This window comes from Ursus americanus, chromosome 34 (assembly GCF_024610735.1).
Source record: "Ursus americanus isolate L20-20 chromosome 34, mUrsAme1.1.p, whole genome shotgun sequence".
In the NCBI taxonomy this organism is placed as follows: domain Eukaryota; kingdom Metazoa; phylum Chordata; class Mammalia; order Carnivora; family Ursidae; genus Ursus; species Ursus americanus.
The window spans coordinates 27,103,904-27,122,820 of NC_142160.1; the positions used below are offsets into that span (position 1 = coordinate 27,103,904).

The 18,917-nt window shown below is 36.4% G+C and overlaps 1 protein-coding gene across 5 annotated transcripts in view; it reads right to left on the reverse strand.

Moving 5' to 3' along the window:
- Positions 1-18,917, reverse strand: part of FANCC (FA complementation group C) — a 269,377-nt gene that overhangs the window by 63,125 nt on the left and 187,335 nt on the right. For all 5 annotated transcript variants that reach the window (XM_045780982.2, XM_087858800.1, XM_087858797.1 and 2 more), the window contains one exon: positions 6,465-6,629. In XM_045780982.2, the coding sequence (XP_045636938.2) occupies positions 6,465-6,629 (165 nt within the window). The remainder of the gene's footprint in view (positions 1-6,464; positions 6,630-18,917) is intronic.

An 18,917-nucleotide genomic window follows, 5' to 3' on the forward strand; every position in this document is an offset into this window, starting at 1 on the left:
GAGTAGGTCAAAAAACAAGATCCAACTATATTTTGTCTACAAAAAACCAACTTTAAGTATAAAGAAACATACAGATCAAAACTAATGGATGGAGAAAAATATACCATGCTAACACTAATCAAAAGAAAGCTGGGGTAGCTATATTAATTTCAGACACGGTAGGCTTCAAATTTAGCAAAGTTATTAGGAATAAAGAAATTCATTACATATTGATAAAGGCGTAAATTCTCCAAGAAGATATAATAATCTTTAACTTGTATGTGCCTACTAATGAGTGTAAAATTATATGAGGAAAAAGTAACAGAACTGCAAACTAGATGAATCTACTATCATAGCTGAAGACTTCAACATCCCTCTATCAGAAACAGACTGATCCAGCAGGCAGAAAACCTGTAAAGACACAGCTGAACTCAACAACACCATCAATCAACCGTATATATTGCCACTTGCAGTATACTTCATCCAAACACAGCAGAACACACATTCTTCTTAAGTTCACATGGAACATTCACCAAGATAGACCACATTCTGAGCTATAAAACACACCTTCAGGAGGTGCCTGGGTGGCTCAGTCCAGTAAGCATCCAACTCTTGATTTCAGCTCAGGTTATGATCTCAGGGTTGTGAGATCGAGCCCCACAGCTCTGCACTCAGCGTGGAGCGTGCTTAGGATTCTCCCTCTCCCTCTCCCTATGTCCCTCTCCTCCCCACTCATGCTCTCTCTCTCTCTCTCTAAGAAACAAACAACCCCCCCAAAACCTAAATAAATAAATAAAACATCCCTCACAAATTCAAATGAATAAAAATCATACAATGTCTACTCTCAGATCACAATTCAATTATAAACTAGAAACCAATAACAGAAAGATAACTTGAAGATCCCAAATTACGTAAAGATTCCACAACACACTTCTAAGTAACACATGGATCAAGTAAGAAACCTCAAGAGAAATGTAAAGTTATTTTGAACTAAATGAAAATGAAAACAAAATCTATCAAAATTTGTGGGATGCAAGAAAAGTAGTGCTTAGAGGAAAATTTATAGCATTAAATACAGACTCAGAAAATAAGCAATATCTAAGATCAATAACCTAAGTTTCTACTTGAGGGAGGTATTTAGAAAAAGAAAAGCAAATTAAATCCAAAGTAAACAGAAGAAAAGAAAAAGTAAGAATTAAAACAGAAATCAATGAAATAGAAAACAGGAAATCAATAGAGAAAAATCAATGAAAGCTGGTTCTTCGAATTGCTTGATAAAATCAATTAAGTCTCTGTCCAGGCTAACTTAAAAAAAAGAGAGAGAGAGAGAGAGAGAACAGAAATTACTATGTCAGAAATGAAAGAGGAGACATCATTATAGATCCTATGGACATTAAGAGGATAATAAAGGAACTGTATGAACAACTCTATGCCAATGAATTTGATAACCTAAATGAAATGGACTACTTCTTGAAAGGTAATATTCTAACAGAACTCACATAAGAAGAAACAGGCTGAGTAGCCTATACCTATTAAAGAAATTAAATGAACATTTAATAACCTTCAAAAAAGAAAGTACCAGGCCCTGCTGAATTCTACTAAGCATTCAGGGAAGAAATGATACCAATTCTCTACAATCTCTTTCAGAGAACAGCAGAGGAAATACTTCCTAACTCATTTTCTGAGGCCAGAAATATACTAATACCAAAAGCAGACAATGACATTATAAGAAAACTTAAGAGACCAAAAACAAAACAAAACAAACCTTAGAGACCAATATCTCTGATTGACATAGAAGTAAAAATCCTCAACTAAATATTAGCAAATTGAATCCAACAGTGTATACATCACAACCAAGTGGAATTTGTCACAGGTATGCATGGCTGGTCTAACTTTTGAAAATGAGTTAATGTGATCAGTCACATCAACTGGCTAAAAAAGAAAAGTCATGTGATCATATCAATAGATGCAGAAAAAGTATTTGATAAAATTCAAACCAATTCAATACAAAAACGCAGTAAACTGGAACGGAGGACAATTTTCTCAAATTGATAATACCTTCAAAAACCTAACAAGAATTAATCTTTTAATTTTTATTTATTTATTTATTTGGGAGAGAGAGAGAGACAGCGAGAGAGGGAACACAAGCAGGGGGAGTGTGAAAGGGAGAAGCGGGCTTCCCACCGAGCAGGGAGCCCTACGCGGGGCTCGATCCCACCTGAGCCTGAGCCAAAGGCAGATGCTCAACGACTGAGCCACCCAGGCACCCCGAATTAATATTGTTAAAATGTTCAGATACCCAAAGCAATCTATAAATTCAATGCAACTGCTATCAAAATTTCAATGGCAGTTTTCACAGAAATAGAACAAACAATCCTAAAATGTATATGGAACCACAAAAGTCCCCAAAGAGGCAAAATAATCTTGAGAAAGAACAAAGCTGAAGTCATCATGCTCCCTGATTTCAAACTATTTTACAAAGCTATTGTAATTAAAACAGTATGGTATTAGCATAAAAACAGGCATACTGATCAATGTAATAGAACAGAGAGCCCTAAAATAAAGCTATGCATATATGGTCATTCTATGACAAAGGAGTCAAAAATATAAAGCGGGGAGAGGATAGTCTCTTCAATAACTGAACTTGGGAAAGAAGTAGAAAAATAATACTAAAATTTGTATGGAACCAGAAAAGACCCCGAATAGCCAAAGCAATCATGAGAAAGAACAACAAAGCTAGAGATATGACAATCCCAGATTTCAAGATATACTACAAAGCTATAGTAACCAAAACATTATGGTACTAGCACAAAAACAGACACATAGATTAGTGGAACAGAATAGAGAGCCCAGAAATAAACCCATGCTTGTATGGTCAATTAATCTGACAAAGGAGACAAGAATATACAAAAAGTAAAAATCTCTTCAACAAATGGTGCTGAGAAAAATGGACAGCTATATGCAGAAGAACGAAACTGGACAAATTTCTTACACCAGCATAAAAATAAACTCAAGTGGATTAAAGACCTAACTGTGAGACCTAAAACCACAAAACTCCTAAAAGAAAGCATAGGCAGTAATCTCTTGGACATCAGTCTTAGCCACATTTTTATGGATATGTCTCCTTGGGCAAGGGAAACAAAAGCAAAAATAAGCTATTGGGACTACACAAAAATAAAAAGCTTTTGCACAGCAAAATGAAAACACAACCTGCTGAATGGGAGAAGGTATTTGAAAAATGAATCTGATATGGGGCTAATATGCAAAATATAAAGAACTTCTACAGCTCAACACACACACACACACACACACACACACACACACACACACCCCTCACAAATAGTCCAATTAAAAAATGGGCAGAGAACCTGAATGGACATTTTCCCAAAAAAGACAGATGGCCAACAGACAAGTGAAAAGATACTCAACATCACTAATTATCAGGGAAATACAAATCAAAACCACAATGAGATATCACCTTACACCTGTCTGAATGGCTAGAATCAGAAGGACAACAAATAACAAGTGTGGTGAGGATGTGGAGAAAAGGGAACCCTTGTGCACTGTTGGTGGGCATGTATATTTGTGCAGCCATCATGGAAAATTAAAACTATCCTATGATCCAGCAATCCCATTTCTGGGTATACATTCAAAGGAACTGAAAACAGGATGTCAAAAAGATATCTGTACTATCATGTGCACTGCAGCATTCACAACAGTCAAGATATGGAAACAACCTAAGTGTCTATAAGTAGATGAATGGATAAAAAAGATGTGATATATTTATATAGTGGAATATTATTTAGCCATGAGAAAGAATGAAATCCTGCAGTATGTGACATGGATGGACCTAAGCGCATACTTAACTTACTTAACATAAAGTAAAATAAATCAAACATAAAAACACAAATACCATATGATATCACTTTATGTGGAATCTAAAAGAGCTGAACTCATAGAAACAGAGACTAGAAGGATCGTTACCAGGACTAGTGTATGGTGAAGTGGGGAGATGCTGGTCAAAGAGTACAAATTTCCAGTTGTAAGATGAATAATCCTGGGGATGTAATGTACAGCATGGTGATTATAGTTGATACAGTATTATGTATTTGAAAGATTCTAAGAGTAGATCTTAAATGTTCTCACTACAGAAAAGAAATGGTGATTATGTGACATGATGAAGGTCTTAGCTAAGCTATGATGGTAATCATTTTGCAGTATAAAGTGTGTATCAAATTAACTTGTACATCTTAAACTTACACAATGTTATATGTCAATTATATTTCAATAAAGTGGGGGGGGGTGTAAGTAAGTAAATAAGTAAACTAATATTTCCTCTTGGCCCTACACGGAAACATAACAAGAAGCAAGTACACTTTGTTGTCTAATTTTTGCAATAATATTTAAAAATTTTTTGAAAAGTATAAATTTTATCTAAATTATTTTAGATCTAAGCATATTTATATATACTTCACAAATATATAACATATTTTCAGACTTTCTTATAATTTGATATTTTATTCAAAAATAAAATTCATTTATAATATATTTTCTCACATTTAAGAATGGATCATTGACTTCTCAAGGGAGAATTAAAAGATTTGCTTTCTCATCCATAGCTGTTCATTGGGAAAAGATGAAACCAATACACCAGAGATTTCCGACTCAGGACAGGGAGACATCTACTCCAAAGGAACTGGGCTAAACTGTACGTGAAAGCAAATATGAAGAAAGCTATTTTTCCCTTGACTTCATAGATGTTATTAGTTTACCTTATTACGCCTATTCAATAGAATGTTTTCAAATACTATTACAGTGCCAGCTAAATGTGGCATCAATTTGAGATCATTCAGAGTCGAAACAAAAAGGAATTAAATAATTCAAACATCAATAATGTAAGTTACTATTTCATCAAGAGAATTATACTTCTGCCTTAAATCTGAACCTCTGGATATGGCTGACCTTAGCTGTGTTACTTGTATTCATCTCGTATCAACACTGAGAACGGGAGTTCTGTTAAATGAGCTGGGCAGTACACACATACGGTAGAGAAATACTTACAGTGTTGAATAACTATTTCGAATCTCATGGTTTTTCCTGGAACACTTGTGTTGACATTTGCACTCATCGTGCACTAGCGAGTAAAACTGCTGTGCCCAGCACGAGTCAAGCAGAGGAAGTAGTCACTGTACTCTTCACCACTACATGCAGTAATAACACTGCCAGTTTCACACAAAAATGTGCTTGAGGAAGCAGTACAAAATATTAATTTTACTAAATTTTACACTCGAGAACACTTTTTATAAAAAAGCATTCCGTGTGGTGAAAATGAAAGCACGCATACTGCACTTGCGCGGCATGACACAGCAGGATGGTTGTCTGGAGGAAAAGCTCTTGCAACTGTGTGAGCTGCAAGATCAACTAGCCACCGTTTTGTAATGGAACTTTCCTTGAAAGAATAGCAGACAAACAGTGTTTACTCAGAATTCCGTATTTGGCACATACTTTCTCAAAAATTAGTGAAATGACCCTTGTACAAAGGAAAACAAATGACAGCATTTTGTAGCCAATGATAAATTTGAGTTTTTAAGTAGAAATTTAAATCTTGGAAAATTTGTTCCTATCGATGTGAGCTTGACAGCTTACTAAAGACATTTCTGATGAGATTGGTGCTGACAAAAACGAAAGTGTTGATGCTATAAAATGAAATACGTCAGGTTTAGAAGATCTGCATAACTTAATAAACCAATATTTTCCAAATGAAACATACGTTCAAAAACCAGGCTATAAGACCCTGCTTGGGTAGAAGAGCTATTAAAAGTATACCACCAAAAAACCCCCAACCAAACAAAAAAGTATTCCACAGACATTCAATGGGTTAATGTAACAGTATAATAATTTCAGATTCTGTGTAGCAACGAACCTTAAAACACTACCATTTTCAAATTTTGGTGAGGTATCTATCCAAAGAGAAAATCCACAATTATCTGAGATGGCTACTGCAAAACTCTCTGTCTTTTCCAACTAGGTATCTGTGTGAGGCTGGATTTTTTTCATATACTTCAACCAAAACAACATACTGTACCAGACTGTACAGAAACACATATGAGAACCAGCTGTCATACATCAGATAATAAAGAGACGTGCAAAACTATAAAGCAATGCCACTCCTGTTAAACAATTTTCTTCTTGGAAAAGATCACTTTTTCATAAAAATATGCTATTTGTGTGAATATGTAATCAATGTATTATTTTTAAATGAAGTAACAAATATTTTTAAAACTTGTTTTAATTTCAAACATGGTAAAATATTGACAAATGCAACCCACATTAAAAAACAAAAAAAGCTCATGGGATCCTCAATAATCTTTAAGAGCATAAAGTGGTGCTGAGACCAAAAGTTTGAAAACTGCATCTCCAATATAATGGAGCATACTAAGAAAAGGAAAACAAAGCCGATGAGAGAGTAAAGGTACGTCACTTACAGCAGAAAGGCCTCATTCACGGCATCAAAGAACTCAGGCCAGAGTACTTCCTGAGGCTCATGTCCGTGGCAGGTGAGCAGAGCCTCCACCAGTGGTTCAATATCTGGCAGAGTTACAAGTGGTATACAAACTCGTGACAGGAACCTTATTTTTTCAGGAACCATTCTATGGAATAAGTAAACATAATTATCCAAATCTTAGAGCCACGTGTAATTAAAGACAGAAAATCTTTCATGCTGAAGACTGATGATAAGCTATTTGCTTTGTCCCCCACATAGAGAGGGCTAACACCATTGATGAACCTTTCTCCTACTCAGCTCTCCAGGAAGAAATCATTTAGTTGAAATTCCCATTTAACATCACTTATTGTCAGGACTTTAGCATAACTATCTACAGACACCTCCAATTTACCATGCACAAAACAGAACTGTTGAATTCCTTCTCCAAATGTTCTCTTCCCCAGTGCTGTTGATCTCATTTGCTCAGGCGAAAGCCCTTCAAGGCCATCCTTGATACCTCCTTTCTCATGCCCCTTACCTAATTCAGCAGTAAATACTGTCAATTCATTTGACAACTTCTCTACACTCCATCACTACCCACTAATGCACCATCACCTGTGGTCTGGGTTCTGTAGGAGTTTCTTAACTTTCTACTTGGTTCAGCCCTCATCCCTACTGTTTATCATCAGAATAGTTCCAGCAACCCTTTAAAAATTCAGATCATTTCACTTGTCTGCTCAAAGCTTTGCAATGGCTTCCCACCTCAGAGGACAAGCAGAGTCTTATACTGGCCGCTGTGGCCTTCCATGATCGGGGCCCCTTCTGTTTCTCTGGCTTCATCTCCTTCTACTCTTTCCTTTACTCATCCTGCTCCAGCCTTGCAGGCTTCCTCCAACTACTCCAGATGAGGACCTGGTTTTCATTCTGCCTGGAACCCAGGGCTACCTCCTTCATTTCGTATAGATCTCAGCTCGAATGCTGCCTTATGTGACAGCATCCCTGACCATTCCCATTTAAATGCACTGACCAATATGGTAGCAGTGAGCCACATGTGGCAATTTAAATTTAATTTAAATGAAATAGAATTTAAAATTCCATTTATCAGTTGCACCAGCCACAAAACAAATGCTCAACAGGTACATGAGGCTAATGGCTTACAGTACTGGACATTGCAAATTTCTAGAACTTGTCCATAACTCAGGAAGCGCCACTGGACAGCAGAACTTAACATAGAAAGTGCCCCCCCCACCCCATCTACCTCTCTTACCCTGTTTTACTTTTCTTCAGAGTACTTTTCATCACCTGACCTATAATGTACTTATTTGTTTATTGCTCATAGTCTGTTTCTTCCTGCAAGGATATCAGCTTTATGAGGACACGTACTTTTTTCTATTTTGCTCTCTGCTCCATTCCCAGCATGCAGGAAACAACTCCTTATACATACTACATGCTCAAGAAATAGATGTTAAATGAATAAACAAACAACTAGAGATCAATACAACGTAAGTCTGAGATGTAGGCTATTAGATATTTTCCTAGTTATATTCATAATCGTAAATCTAGAAATTTAGTCTTGTGTTTTCTGAAACACAAATGGAACCACAACAGAAAAAAAGCCGTCCCCCATTTTTTTTCACTCGCTGCCTATTGTTAAACAAATATGTGTGTCCTGTAATTTGACAATGTCTTTATTTATAGGCATTTAGGTTATTTCTAATTTCTCACCATTACAGACACTGCTACAGTGGTATCCTTGCACATGCCTATCTGGGACCCTGTGTGACCGTTTGCATATTAAGTTGCACTCCAAAAGATGACCAGTTTCTTTTTTTCCAAACTCTAACCCAAGTGCATAATCTCTTTGCAATACATTCAAATATATCTGACATTCTACCATTTTCATCATCTTAAAGAAGTTTCCCCTAGAACCCTCTGACCTGCTCCAACCCAGGCAGGTCACTTTTTATTCCCTCTGTACAGTTACCATCTTGGGATCTCTGTCCTGGGGATTTCCTTCACTTCTCTCCTGAACCCTGTATCTTTCTCTTTCTTGGTTCATTCTTCTTATGTGGGAAAAGGTACATGAGAGATAAAGTAGTTGAATGTCTCAAAATATCTTTATTTTATGCTTACACTTGATACTTTGGCTGAGTACAGAAATCTTGTAATTTTTCAACAAAATTGTAAAGGTGTGGTTCTACTGTCTTCTAGTTTCCAGTGTTTTTCCTGAGAAGGCCCACGCTATTATGAATCTCTATCCTTCATGTAAGTCCTGTTTTGTTTTGTTTTTTTTTAAAGATTTTAGTTATTCATTCGACAGAGATAGAGACAGCCAGAGAGAGGGGGAACACAAACAGGGGGAGTGGGAGAGGAAGAAGCAGGCTCACAGCGGAAGAGCCTGACGTGGGGCTCGATCCCATAATGCCGGGATCACGCCCTGAGCCGAAGGCAGACGCTCAACCGCTGTGCCACCCAGGCGCCCCATGTAAGTCCTGTTTTTAACTCCCTTGAGGCTTTTGGAAATCCTCTTTGAAATTTCAAACTGATGTATGTTGGTATGGATTTATTTTTATTCATTGTGCTGGGCGCTCAGTGGAGCTTAAATCAGAAAAGTTCTCTTAGACTGTTTCTTTGATAATTTTCTATCCATTCTTTTATCTGCTCTCTCTTTATGAGAACTCCAATGTTATTGAATATTGAACTTCCTGGACACTTTTTTTCTTTTCAATTCTTGGTCTTTTTACTCTAGATTTTGAAAGAACTGTTCAAATTTACCTTCCAATCCTTTTTTTTTTTTTTTAAAGATTTTGTTTATTGAGAGAGAAAGCACCAACAAGGGGAGAGGGGCAGAGTGAGAGGAAGAAGCAGACTCCCTGCTGAGCAAGGAGCCCCACGCGGGGCTCGATTCCAGGACCCTGGGATCATGATCTGAGCCGAAGGACCACTGAGCCACTTAGGCGCCTCCCAATCCTTTTATTATGGTTTTCATTACCACTCTCTCATGATTAATTTACAAGAACTTCTTTTTTTAAATAGCCTAGATGTTCCTTTTTTTAAAAAAATAGCATCCTGTTCTTATTTAATGGATATACTATTACCTTTTTATGGAGGTACTAATATTAATTTATTTGAGATAGTCTTTTCTTTGAATAATCTCTTTTATTTTAAGTATTGCTTTCTATTTTTTCATATTATATGCTTAATATGATTTCCTTAAATATCTGGTGACCATTGCTGGTCTGCTTATATGTACAAGTACCTTTTTTTGAGCTGGGTACAGTGTACTTTATTGATGATACATCACAAGATAGTCTCCCTGAGCCTTTCCCCTTCTTTAGGGGTCTGGGATAGAAACTGTGTAGAGGTCAGGAGATTCTCGTTGAAGTTTAAAGATTAAACTTTAAAAATTACTGAGAATACCAAAGAGCTTTTGTTTATGAGGCTGTAACTTTCAACATTTATGACTTTTGAAATTAAAGCAGCGACACCTGAAAATACTTATTAATTCACTAAAAGTAACAATGATAAACTCACTAGATGTTAATATGAATAACATTTTTTGTTAAGCATAACTATAAGTTACAAGACAAAAAAAAATAGTGAGAAGAGTACACTCATTTAAATGTTTGTAAATCTTACTATATGGCCTGAAAGAAACATTTGGATGCTTGTACACATTTCTGCAATTTGTTGCACTATGTTTTGACCAAAGTATATGAAGAGAGCCTAGCCCCACACAGATATGTAGTTTTCAAAGGCAGGAGTATTTTAATAGCTTCTTCATATAACTGTGCATATTATCTTCTGATACTCAACCAAACTCATCAAGCACTGCCCACCCCTCCTACTATAAGCCTGTCTAGGAATGCAGGTACAGCTGCCCATCATGGGTCTAGGGTATTGGTGATGGGTAGTCTCTACCATGGTAACAGCTGAAATTTACTGTCCAAGCCATTCCCCCAAAGCTGTAAGTCCTCAGACTCCAGAGTTCCATAACAGTTACATCAGGCAGAGTCTCTCAGTCAAATTTTGGTCTAGGTAAAGAGGTGGGTTCCTGGTCCTTCCTACTCCATCATCTTCCCCAACAAACCCCTCTGATTTCTTGTATTAAAAAAGAAAAACAAAACTAAAAAACCCCCACCTTCTTACTCTCTACTTCTCTGTCCTTTTGTACTTGATCCTAGAATTATTTGGCTCAATCTTTGAAGTCATTATTTGCTATTCAGCTCTATCTCCTATTCAGCCTTTTATTCATTTTTTCCCTGTACGTCCCCTTTTTAGAAATGTAAGCAATTTATTCATATTTCAAGGATTTGGTAGTTTCTCTTATTATTCTTAGGACAATTAATTATCCCTTTAAAAAAAAACCAAACACTTGCTTGTCCAACGTAATGCGTTTGGTAGTTGCATCTTCTGTTTTATTGCATTTAGTTCATTTTTCTTCATGGTGCTGGTTTTCCATGAATATCTGGTGATTTTTGTGTTTGCTCTTTCCGGAATTTGGGATTCCCCATTAGCCTCTCCATGAATGCTTTTTACTATAGCCTCCTCTGGTACTTGTGGGGAAGGTCAGGATGTAGTGCTGGGTGGGACTGCCAACAAATCACATTCTGTGCATTGGAGCTGCTGGGAATTAATAGCCATTTGGTGCTTACTTCTCCAAAGCTTCCTCCTTCCTTCCTGCTGGAAACAGGACATTTCTGTTGCCTCTTGTTTGAAGGTGGTGGATAAGGAGGAGTGTATTAAGGCGCAGCCCATAGCTGGCTTCTGTGAACTGCAACAGTCCAACAAGCTGTTTTGTTGACTGCCATGTACCCTCCTGCTCCATGAATCCACCCCAACATTACTTTTACCTTTTCAGTAGTACTCTATTGCAAGCTTTTGGGCTGTGATATTTTCCTTCAAAAATATCCCACTACCTGCCATTTGAAGCCTTTCCTGCAATTTGTGGGTCATCAAATGCTCCCTTGTTTTACAGTATTATATTCTTAATTGTTAAAATTCCCCCATCAGTTCTAGGAGTCAGAGCATAAAGTGAATGCTAGGCCATGTATGAACTTCGTTCATCACTTGATTTAGTCTCCTCCATTACATTTTCATCTTATTCTCTCCTGATTAGATTATGAGAGCCACTATTCTTCATAGGTCTTACACTTTATTTTTTAAAAAATTTATTTATTTTTCTTTGGGGGAGAGAGAGAGAATGCAAGCGAGAGCACGTGCATGAGTGGGGGGAGGAGCAGAGAGAATCTCCAAGCAGACTCCCCGCTGATCAGAGCCCGATGCTGTGGGGCTTGACCCCATGACCCATGAGATTGTGAGATCATGACCTGATCCGAAATCAAGAGTCGGATGCCTAAATGACTGAGCCTCCCAGGTGCCCAGGTCTTGCACTTTAATCTTCAGGATATGGCCAAGTACTCTACATCAGAGCTACTCCAAAAATATGGTCCTCAGAATCAGCAGCATCAGCATCAGCATACCTATGAGTGGGGCCAAGAAATCTGCTTGTTACCATCTTTCTTTTTTTTAAATTTTATTTATTTTTGCAAGAGAGAGCGAGCGAGCACGTAAGCAGGAGCAAGCATGGAACAGGGGGGAGAGGCAGATGGAGAAGATGACTCCCTGCTGAGCAAGGAGCCCCATACGGGACTCAATCCCCAGACCCTGGGATCATGACCTGAACCAAAGACAGACGCTTAACTGACTAAGCCACCCAGGTGCCCTCTGCTTGTTAACATCTTAATATAAGATGATCCTTATGCATACTGAAGTCTGAGAAACACTGTCTACACTACTTCTTCAGTAGCAGTCCCCAGAATAAGATATCAATCTCTAGTAATAATCTGAACACTTAAAGGAGACATGATAGAACTGTATTTAAGATTACTTTTTGTTAATTCCTATAAATTTTCAGTTGAGCTGTATTATTTTCTTGATAATCAACTGTAAAATTCTCACAGAAATAAATTTTTGTCAAACTACACAATGATTTCTTCTCATATGTGAACAGTTTCTCTTTTTTCCTCAAATAATCACTTTTTCTAGAATTCACTTGCTGCTCTGTATCACTTTCCTAAATGACTAAGGTCTCTTCAACAACAGGTATCTTCCACAGTGCTCTACCATCTTTCTCTAACCCACCACCAAGGTGGTTTTAGATCTAAAAATAATTAATGTTTTCAAGTCCATCATCTAAGTTTAACGAAAAGAGAGATTTAGCTTGAGTTGTAAATACCTTAAATTTTTGGAATTTATAAACTTACTAGGTAGGTTGGGAGAAAGGGAGAGTTGTTTTTGTTGTCATATGTGTGGAATGTGGAATGTTTTTTGTGTGTATTTTGCACAGAATCTAGCAGAATATTCTGCATAGAGTAAGAGCTCTGCGAATGTTTGAGAAATGGAAAAAGAGTTATGTGTACTCACAGTATATCCAGAACTCTGAAATAAAGAAGCAGGAAGGTAGTGATCTTGCCCTGCAGCAATCCTCCTCTCTAAAAGACCTGTAAGTTTAACTTTTCTTTCATTATCTTAAAATTCTTACCATTCTCTCATCACCTTAAAAGAGAGTAGTCAGACACTATCACTGGCTACTAGGTGTGTGGAAAAGACAATCCTGGTGCCAAGAACATTTATCAAGCCCTGAAGTTTATGGGCTGCAGACCGTATCTCCCAATTAGGCTGAAAAGTCCAAGAGAATTTTCCTGAAAAATTCTGAAGTCTCATATAAATTTCAGCAGCTCTTGGTTCCACCAAAATGCAGGCAAGGTCAACTGATGATCTTCTGAATGGCTTCAAAGTGCTCACAGCCTTCATGGTTCCCTCTTTTGGTCTCAAGCTTGCCAGAGTGTGGAGGTCCAACTTCAACTATAGTTATGCAACACTTTCCAGACTGGACTACGCTAAGCATTACGCCTTGACTGATTGCCAGAGCAGCACTTCCAAATGATTTTTGCACAAAAATTCAACTGCAGAAGGCTCAACAGTAACCATATACTGCTGGAAACATCATTTCCATGTGGCTATACTGCAGCTTCCAAACCATCTGCAGCAAACCACTGAACTACAAGATAAACTGATGATGCTCTGAAAGTCCAGAATGTCATTCCTTCTGGATGGTTTACAGCAAAGAACAGGAGAGAATTTAAACATTCTGTCACTGAATTGTTGATTTTAGTTGGTGGCAAGTGAAATTCTATTTAAAATGCTATGACGAGACCATTTATCAGGCCTCTAAAAACAATGCAAAAGGAAACCAAACATATTTTCCTATTTTTTTGTTCCTCTGACATTTTATGTATTTAAGTTATGAGATTAATTCTGTATTTCCTACAAGACTTTTGAGTCTTTTGAAATGAACTTTAAAGATTTAAGTAGTGGGCACCTGGGTGGCTCAATTGGTTAAGTGTCTGCCTTTGGCTCAGGTCATGATCCCAGGGTTCTGGGATCGAGTCCCACATCAGGCTCCCTGTTCAGCGGGGAGTCTTCTTCTTCTGCCCCCCGCCCCACTTGTGTTCGCTCACTCTCTCGCAAAAGTAAATAAAACTTTTTTTTAAAAAAGATTTAAGTAGCAAAAAATGAAAAAAAAAACCAAACAAGTGCAGATGTCCTCTTTTAAAAACACAGAGAAAAACACAATTGCATTGCTTATATGGTGTTTAAGTTTGAGAGGCTCTTGATGGCTTGAACATTTTAAGTCTTCCTAGGGGAAGGAAAGTAATGACAAAATTTAAGTCTCATAAATAGGAGATATCTACATTCAAATATACCAGAAAGTAGTTTGCTCACTATATTATATTCTTATTCAACTTTTTTGACTTTTAAATCTTAAAAATGTACAGAAAACTTCAGAGAGAAATATGTATATAGTAGATATCTATATATAGGATATATATCTATTATATATATTATAGATATCTATATCTATATCTATAATATATATTATATATAACAAATTTATATATATTTATAAATTATATATATTTATAAATTATATTTATAAATTTATATATAATATATATAATATATAGATAGATATCTATTATATATATAGATATATATCCTATATATAGATATCCACTATATATATAGTAGGAGAAATTTATATATTATATATATTTATATATATATTTATGTATTATGATGATACATATTGTAGTTATTATAACTTATGATAGCAACAACCCTAATGGCTCCAGCTAGTTTGGCAGCTCTTTCAAACGTTACCAGGATGCCATTCCACTACCTGATTTCATGAAATCAATTTCTACTTGAGACAAGAGAACACACTTGGTTGGACCTATAATTCACTAGAGAACTACAGATGTGGACTTCTGAGTCTCACATAAGCTTTAAGGGATCCAGGTTCTTTTATGGATGGAGAACAGAACTTCCTGGTTTGAGGTCTTAAAAGTAGGACTTTAAAAGCTCATAAAGAGGTTCAAAAAGAATGCTGAGCATCAAATTGCTTTTTAAATTCAATCTTCTGATTAGTATAAATGAACTTAATTCAAGAGATTGAATTGCTCTAAAAACCCAACACATTAAAAAAAAATACCTGCAGGACATTCCTTGTTGAATTCTAAAAATCATTCAAAAATGAAGACTCCATAGTAAAAATTATTCAACAGAGCAAATTAGGAATGTATCAGATGTGCCAGTGTCCAGAGGACATTCTACTAGGACAAGCATCTCATACTCTTGGTAAATTCAGTTAAGAATTTTACTAAGTACATCACTGACTTTCTTTGACTAAAAATGTTTTGAAACTTCTAACCAAGTTAATCACCATTGTATCCCTGCTGCTACTGCCAGCTGGAGTGCCAGCATGGACTTCCTTCAGTAAACTTCGCTCTGCACCAGGGACTATGTGCATACTGTTTTTGAAGAATACACATCCTTACTGAAGAAACAATCATAAATTTAGGAATAAACCTGCCCCACAAAATGATCCAATCTGGCACAAATGGAAATTTCTCAGATGCAAAGAGAATATTAGCTAATAGCTTCCAGCAGGCTTCCCTAATTGTAGTCAGTGGAGTTTAAATGCCTTCCTGAGCTTCCGTCCTATTCTGTCTGAGGGTGAGAAAATAAAAAACACAAATTCTGAAGAAAGAATCTGAAAGACCAGTAAAATCAAATAATGGGTGCAGTGCAAAAAGATCTAAATAGGAAAAACAGTGCAGAGAGGAATAAACACTAAGCAATCTGAGGCTGATTAAAAATGATTTTTTTTTTCATGAACTATACCTGCTATTTTGGAAATAAGAACCTGAGGCAGGAAATTATTCCTTTATTATGAATATCATCTTTTTAATTTTCAGGATTTTACTAGCTAACACTGTATTTTCAATTTTTTAAGTTTAATTATAAAATTATGATATACAGAAAAACATAGGGAATTATTAATAACATGACCTGTGTACTCACTGCCAAGATTTTACAATGCTAACATTTTGTTGATATTTCCAGTTGAGGTTTTAAAGAAATAAAAATATTTCAATTACAGTTGAAATACCCTTCTCTCCTGTCCCATTTCCTCATCTCCTTCCTAGGAGCTGGCACTCCCCTAATGATGAGTCCTTTCTGTCTAGTTTTAACACTTTTACTTTATATGTATGTATCGTTTTATGACATTATGAGTATCTTTTTGCAACTTCCTTGCTATTCTGTTTTATGTGTCTATATGTCTGGCTTTATATCAGTACCAAAGAGGCTTAATGACTGTAACTTTGAAATATGTTTTCAAATCCAGAAGTGTGAGTCCTCTATCGTTTTTCTTTTCAAGGTTGTTGGCTATTTGGGGTCCTCTAAGAGTCTATATGAATTTTAGGGCTCTTTTTTTTCCATTTCTGCAAAAGAAAAATGCCATTTGGATTTTAACAGGACTGCACCGTATCTATGGACTGCTTGGGGTAGTATGGACATTTTAACAATATTAAGTCTTCTAATCGCTCAACATAGAATGTCTTTTCATTTATTTGTGTCAAACTTAATTTTTTTCAGCAATGTTCTTTAGTTTATAGCATACAAGTCTTTCATTTGCTTAAGTTTACTTCTATTTTGTTCTTTTTGATGTTATTATAAATGGGCTTTTAAAAAAATCTCTTATTGGACTGCTATTAGTGTATTAAAACACAATTGATATTTGAGTATAGATTTTGCATCCTGTAACTTTACTGAATTCATTTATTAGTTTTAACAGTTTTTTTGTGGAGTCTTTATATTTTTCTACATATAAGATTATGTCATTTACAAACAGTAAACCGTCCCTTAAAATCTGGATGCCTTGAGGGGTGCCTGCATGGTGCAGTTGGTTAAATGTCCGAGTGTTGGCTTGGGCTCAGGTCCTGACCTCAAGGTCGTGAGATCAAGCCCCACCTCAAGGCTTCACACTCAGTATGGAGGCATCTTGGGACTCTCTCTCCTCCCTCTGTCCCTCTCCCCTGTGCACACACTCCCTCTCTCTAAAATAAATAAATCTTAAAAGAAATTTTGGATGCCTTGGGGTGCCTGGGTGCCTCTGTCAGTTAAGTGTCCTACTTGGTTTCTGCTCTCGGGGGGATGGGACTGAGCATCAGGTTCTACCCTCAGCTCGCAGTCTGCTAAAGATTCTCTCTCCCTCTCTCTCCCCCTTGTCCCTCCTCCCATGTGCACTCTAAATAAATAAATAAATAAATAAATAAATAAATAAATAAATAAAATCTTTTAAAAACCCCACAAAATAAAATTTGGATGCCTTTTGTTTCTTTGTCTTGCCCAATTGCTCTAGTACTTCCAGTACTTTGTTAAAAAGAAGTGGTAAGAGAGGGTATCCTTGCTTTGTTCCTGATTTTAGAAGGAAAGAATTTTGGTGTTTCAACATGAAGGATGATGTTAGCTGCAGGCTTCTCACACAGGGTCCTTATTTTGTTGAAGTAGTTTCCTTGTATTCCTAATTTGTTGAATGTTCTTATCATGAAAGGGTGACCAATTTTATCAAATAGTTTTTTCTGATTTAATTTAAATTATCATGATGTAGTTTTGTCAATCATTCAGCTAATATGGTTTATTGCACTAATTGGTTTTTGTATGTTGAACCATCTTTGCATGCTAGGAATATATCCCACTTGACCATGATGCATAATCTTTTTAGTGTAGTGCTGAGTTTGCTTTGCTTGTATACTGACGACGATTTTTACACATCATCAATATTCATCACATCCTAGGTATCTTACAGTTTTTGGTGCAATTATAAATGGGATTGATTCCTTGATTTCTCTTTCTTCTGCCTCACTGTTATTGTATAAAACTGCAACTGACTTCTGTACATTGATTTTATATCTTGCGACTTTGCTGAATTCCTTTATCAGTTCTAACAATTTTTGGGTGGAGTCTTTTGGGTTTTCTACATAGACTATCACGTCGTCCGTGAAGACTGAAAGCTTGATTTCTTCTTTGCCAATTTGGATACCTGTTATTTCTTTTTATTTTGTGATTGCTGAGGCTAGGACTTCCAGTATTATGTCGAACAACAGTGTTGACAGTGGACATCCCTGTCGTGTTTCTGACCTTAGGAGGAAAGCTCTCAGTTTTTCCCCATTGAGGATGATAGTTGCTGTGGGCTTTTCGTATATGCTTTTTATGATATTGAGGTATGTTCCCTCTATCCCTATACCGCAGAGAGTTTTTATCAAGAAATGTTGCTGTATTTTGTCAAACGCCTTTTCTGCATCTATTAAGAGGATCATATGGTTCTTGTCCTTTCTTTTATTAATGTGGTGTATCACACTGATTGATTTGCAAATGTTAAACCACCGTTGCAGCCCAGGAATAAAACTAATTTGCTGTGGTGACTAATCCTTTTTATGTACTGTTGGATCCTATTAGCTAGTATCTTGGTGAGAATTTTTGCATCCATGTTCTTCAGGAATCTTGGTCTGTAATTCTCCTTTTTGGTGGGGTCTTTGGTTTTGGGATCAAGGTAATGCTGGCCTCATACAATGAGTTTGGAAGTTTTCCTTCCATTTCTATTTTTTGAAACAGCTTCAGAAGAATAGGTATTAATTCTTCTTTAAATGTTTGGTAGAATTCCCCTGGGAAGCCATCTGGCCCTGGGCTCTTGGTTGTTGGGAGATTTTTGATTAGTGATTTGATTTCTTTGCTTGTTATGAGTCTGATTGCATTTTCTACTTCTTCCTGTTTCAGTTTTGGTAGTTTCTATGTTCATATGTAAGAAGCGTTCCATTTCTTACAGATTGCCTAATTTGTTAATTGCTCATAAAATTCTCTTATAATTGTTTGTACTTCTTAGATGTTGGTTGTGATCTCTCCTCTTTCATTCATGATTTTATTTGGGTCCTTTCTCTTTTCTTTTTGATAAGTCTGGCTAGGGGTTTATCAATATTCTTTCAAAGAACCAGCTACTAGTTTCTTTGATCTGTTCTTTTATTTTTCTGATTTCTCTATCATTGAT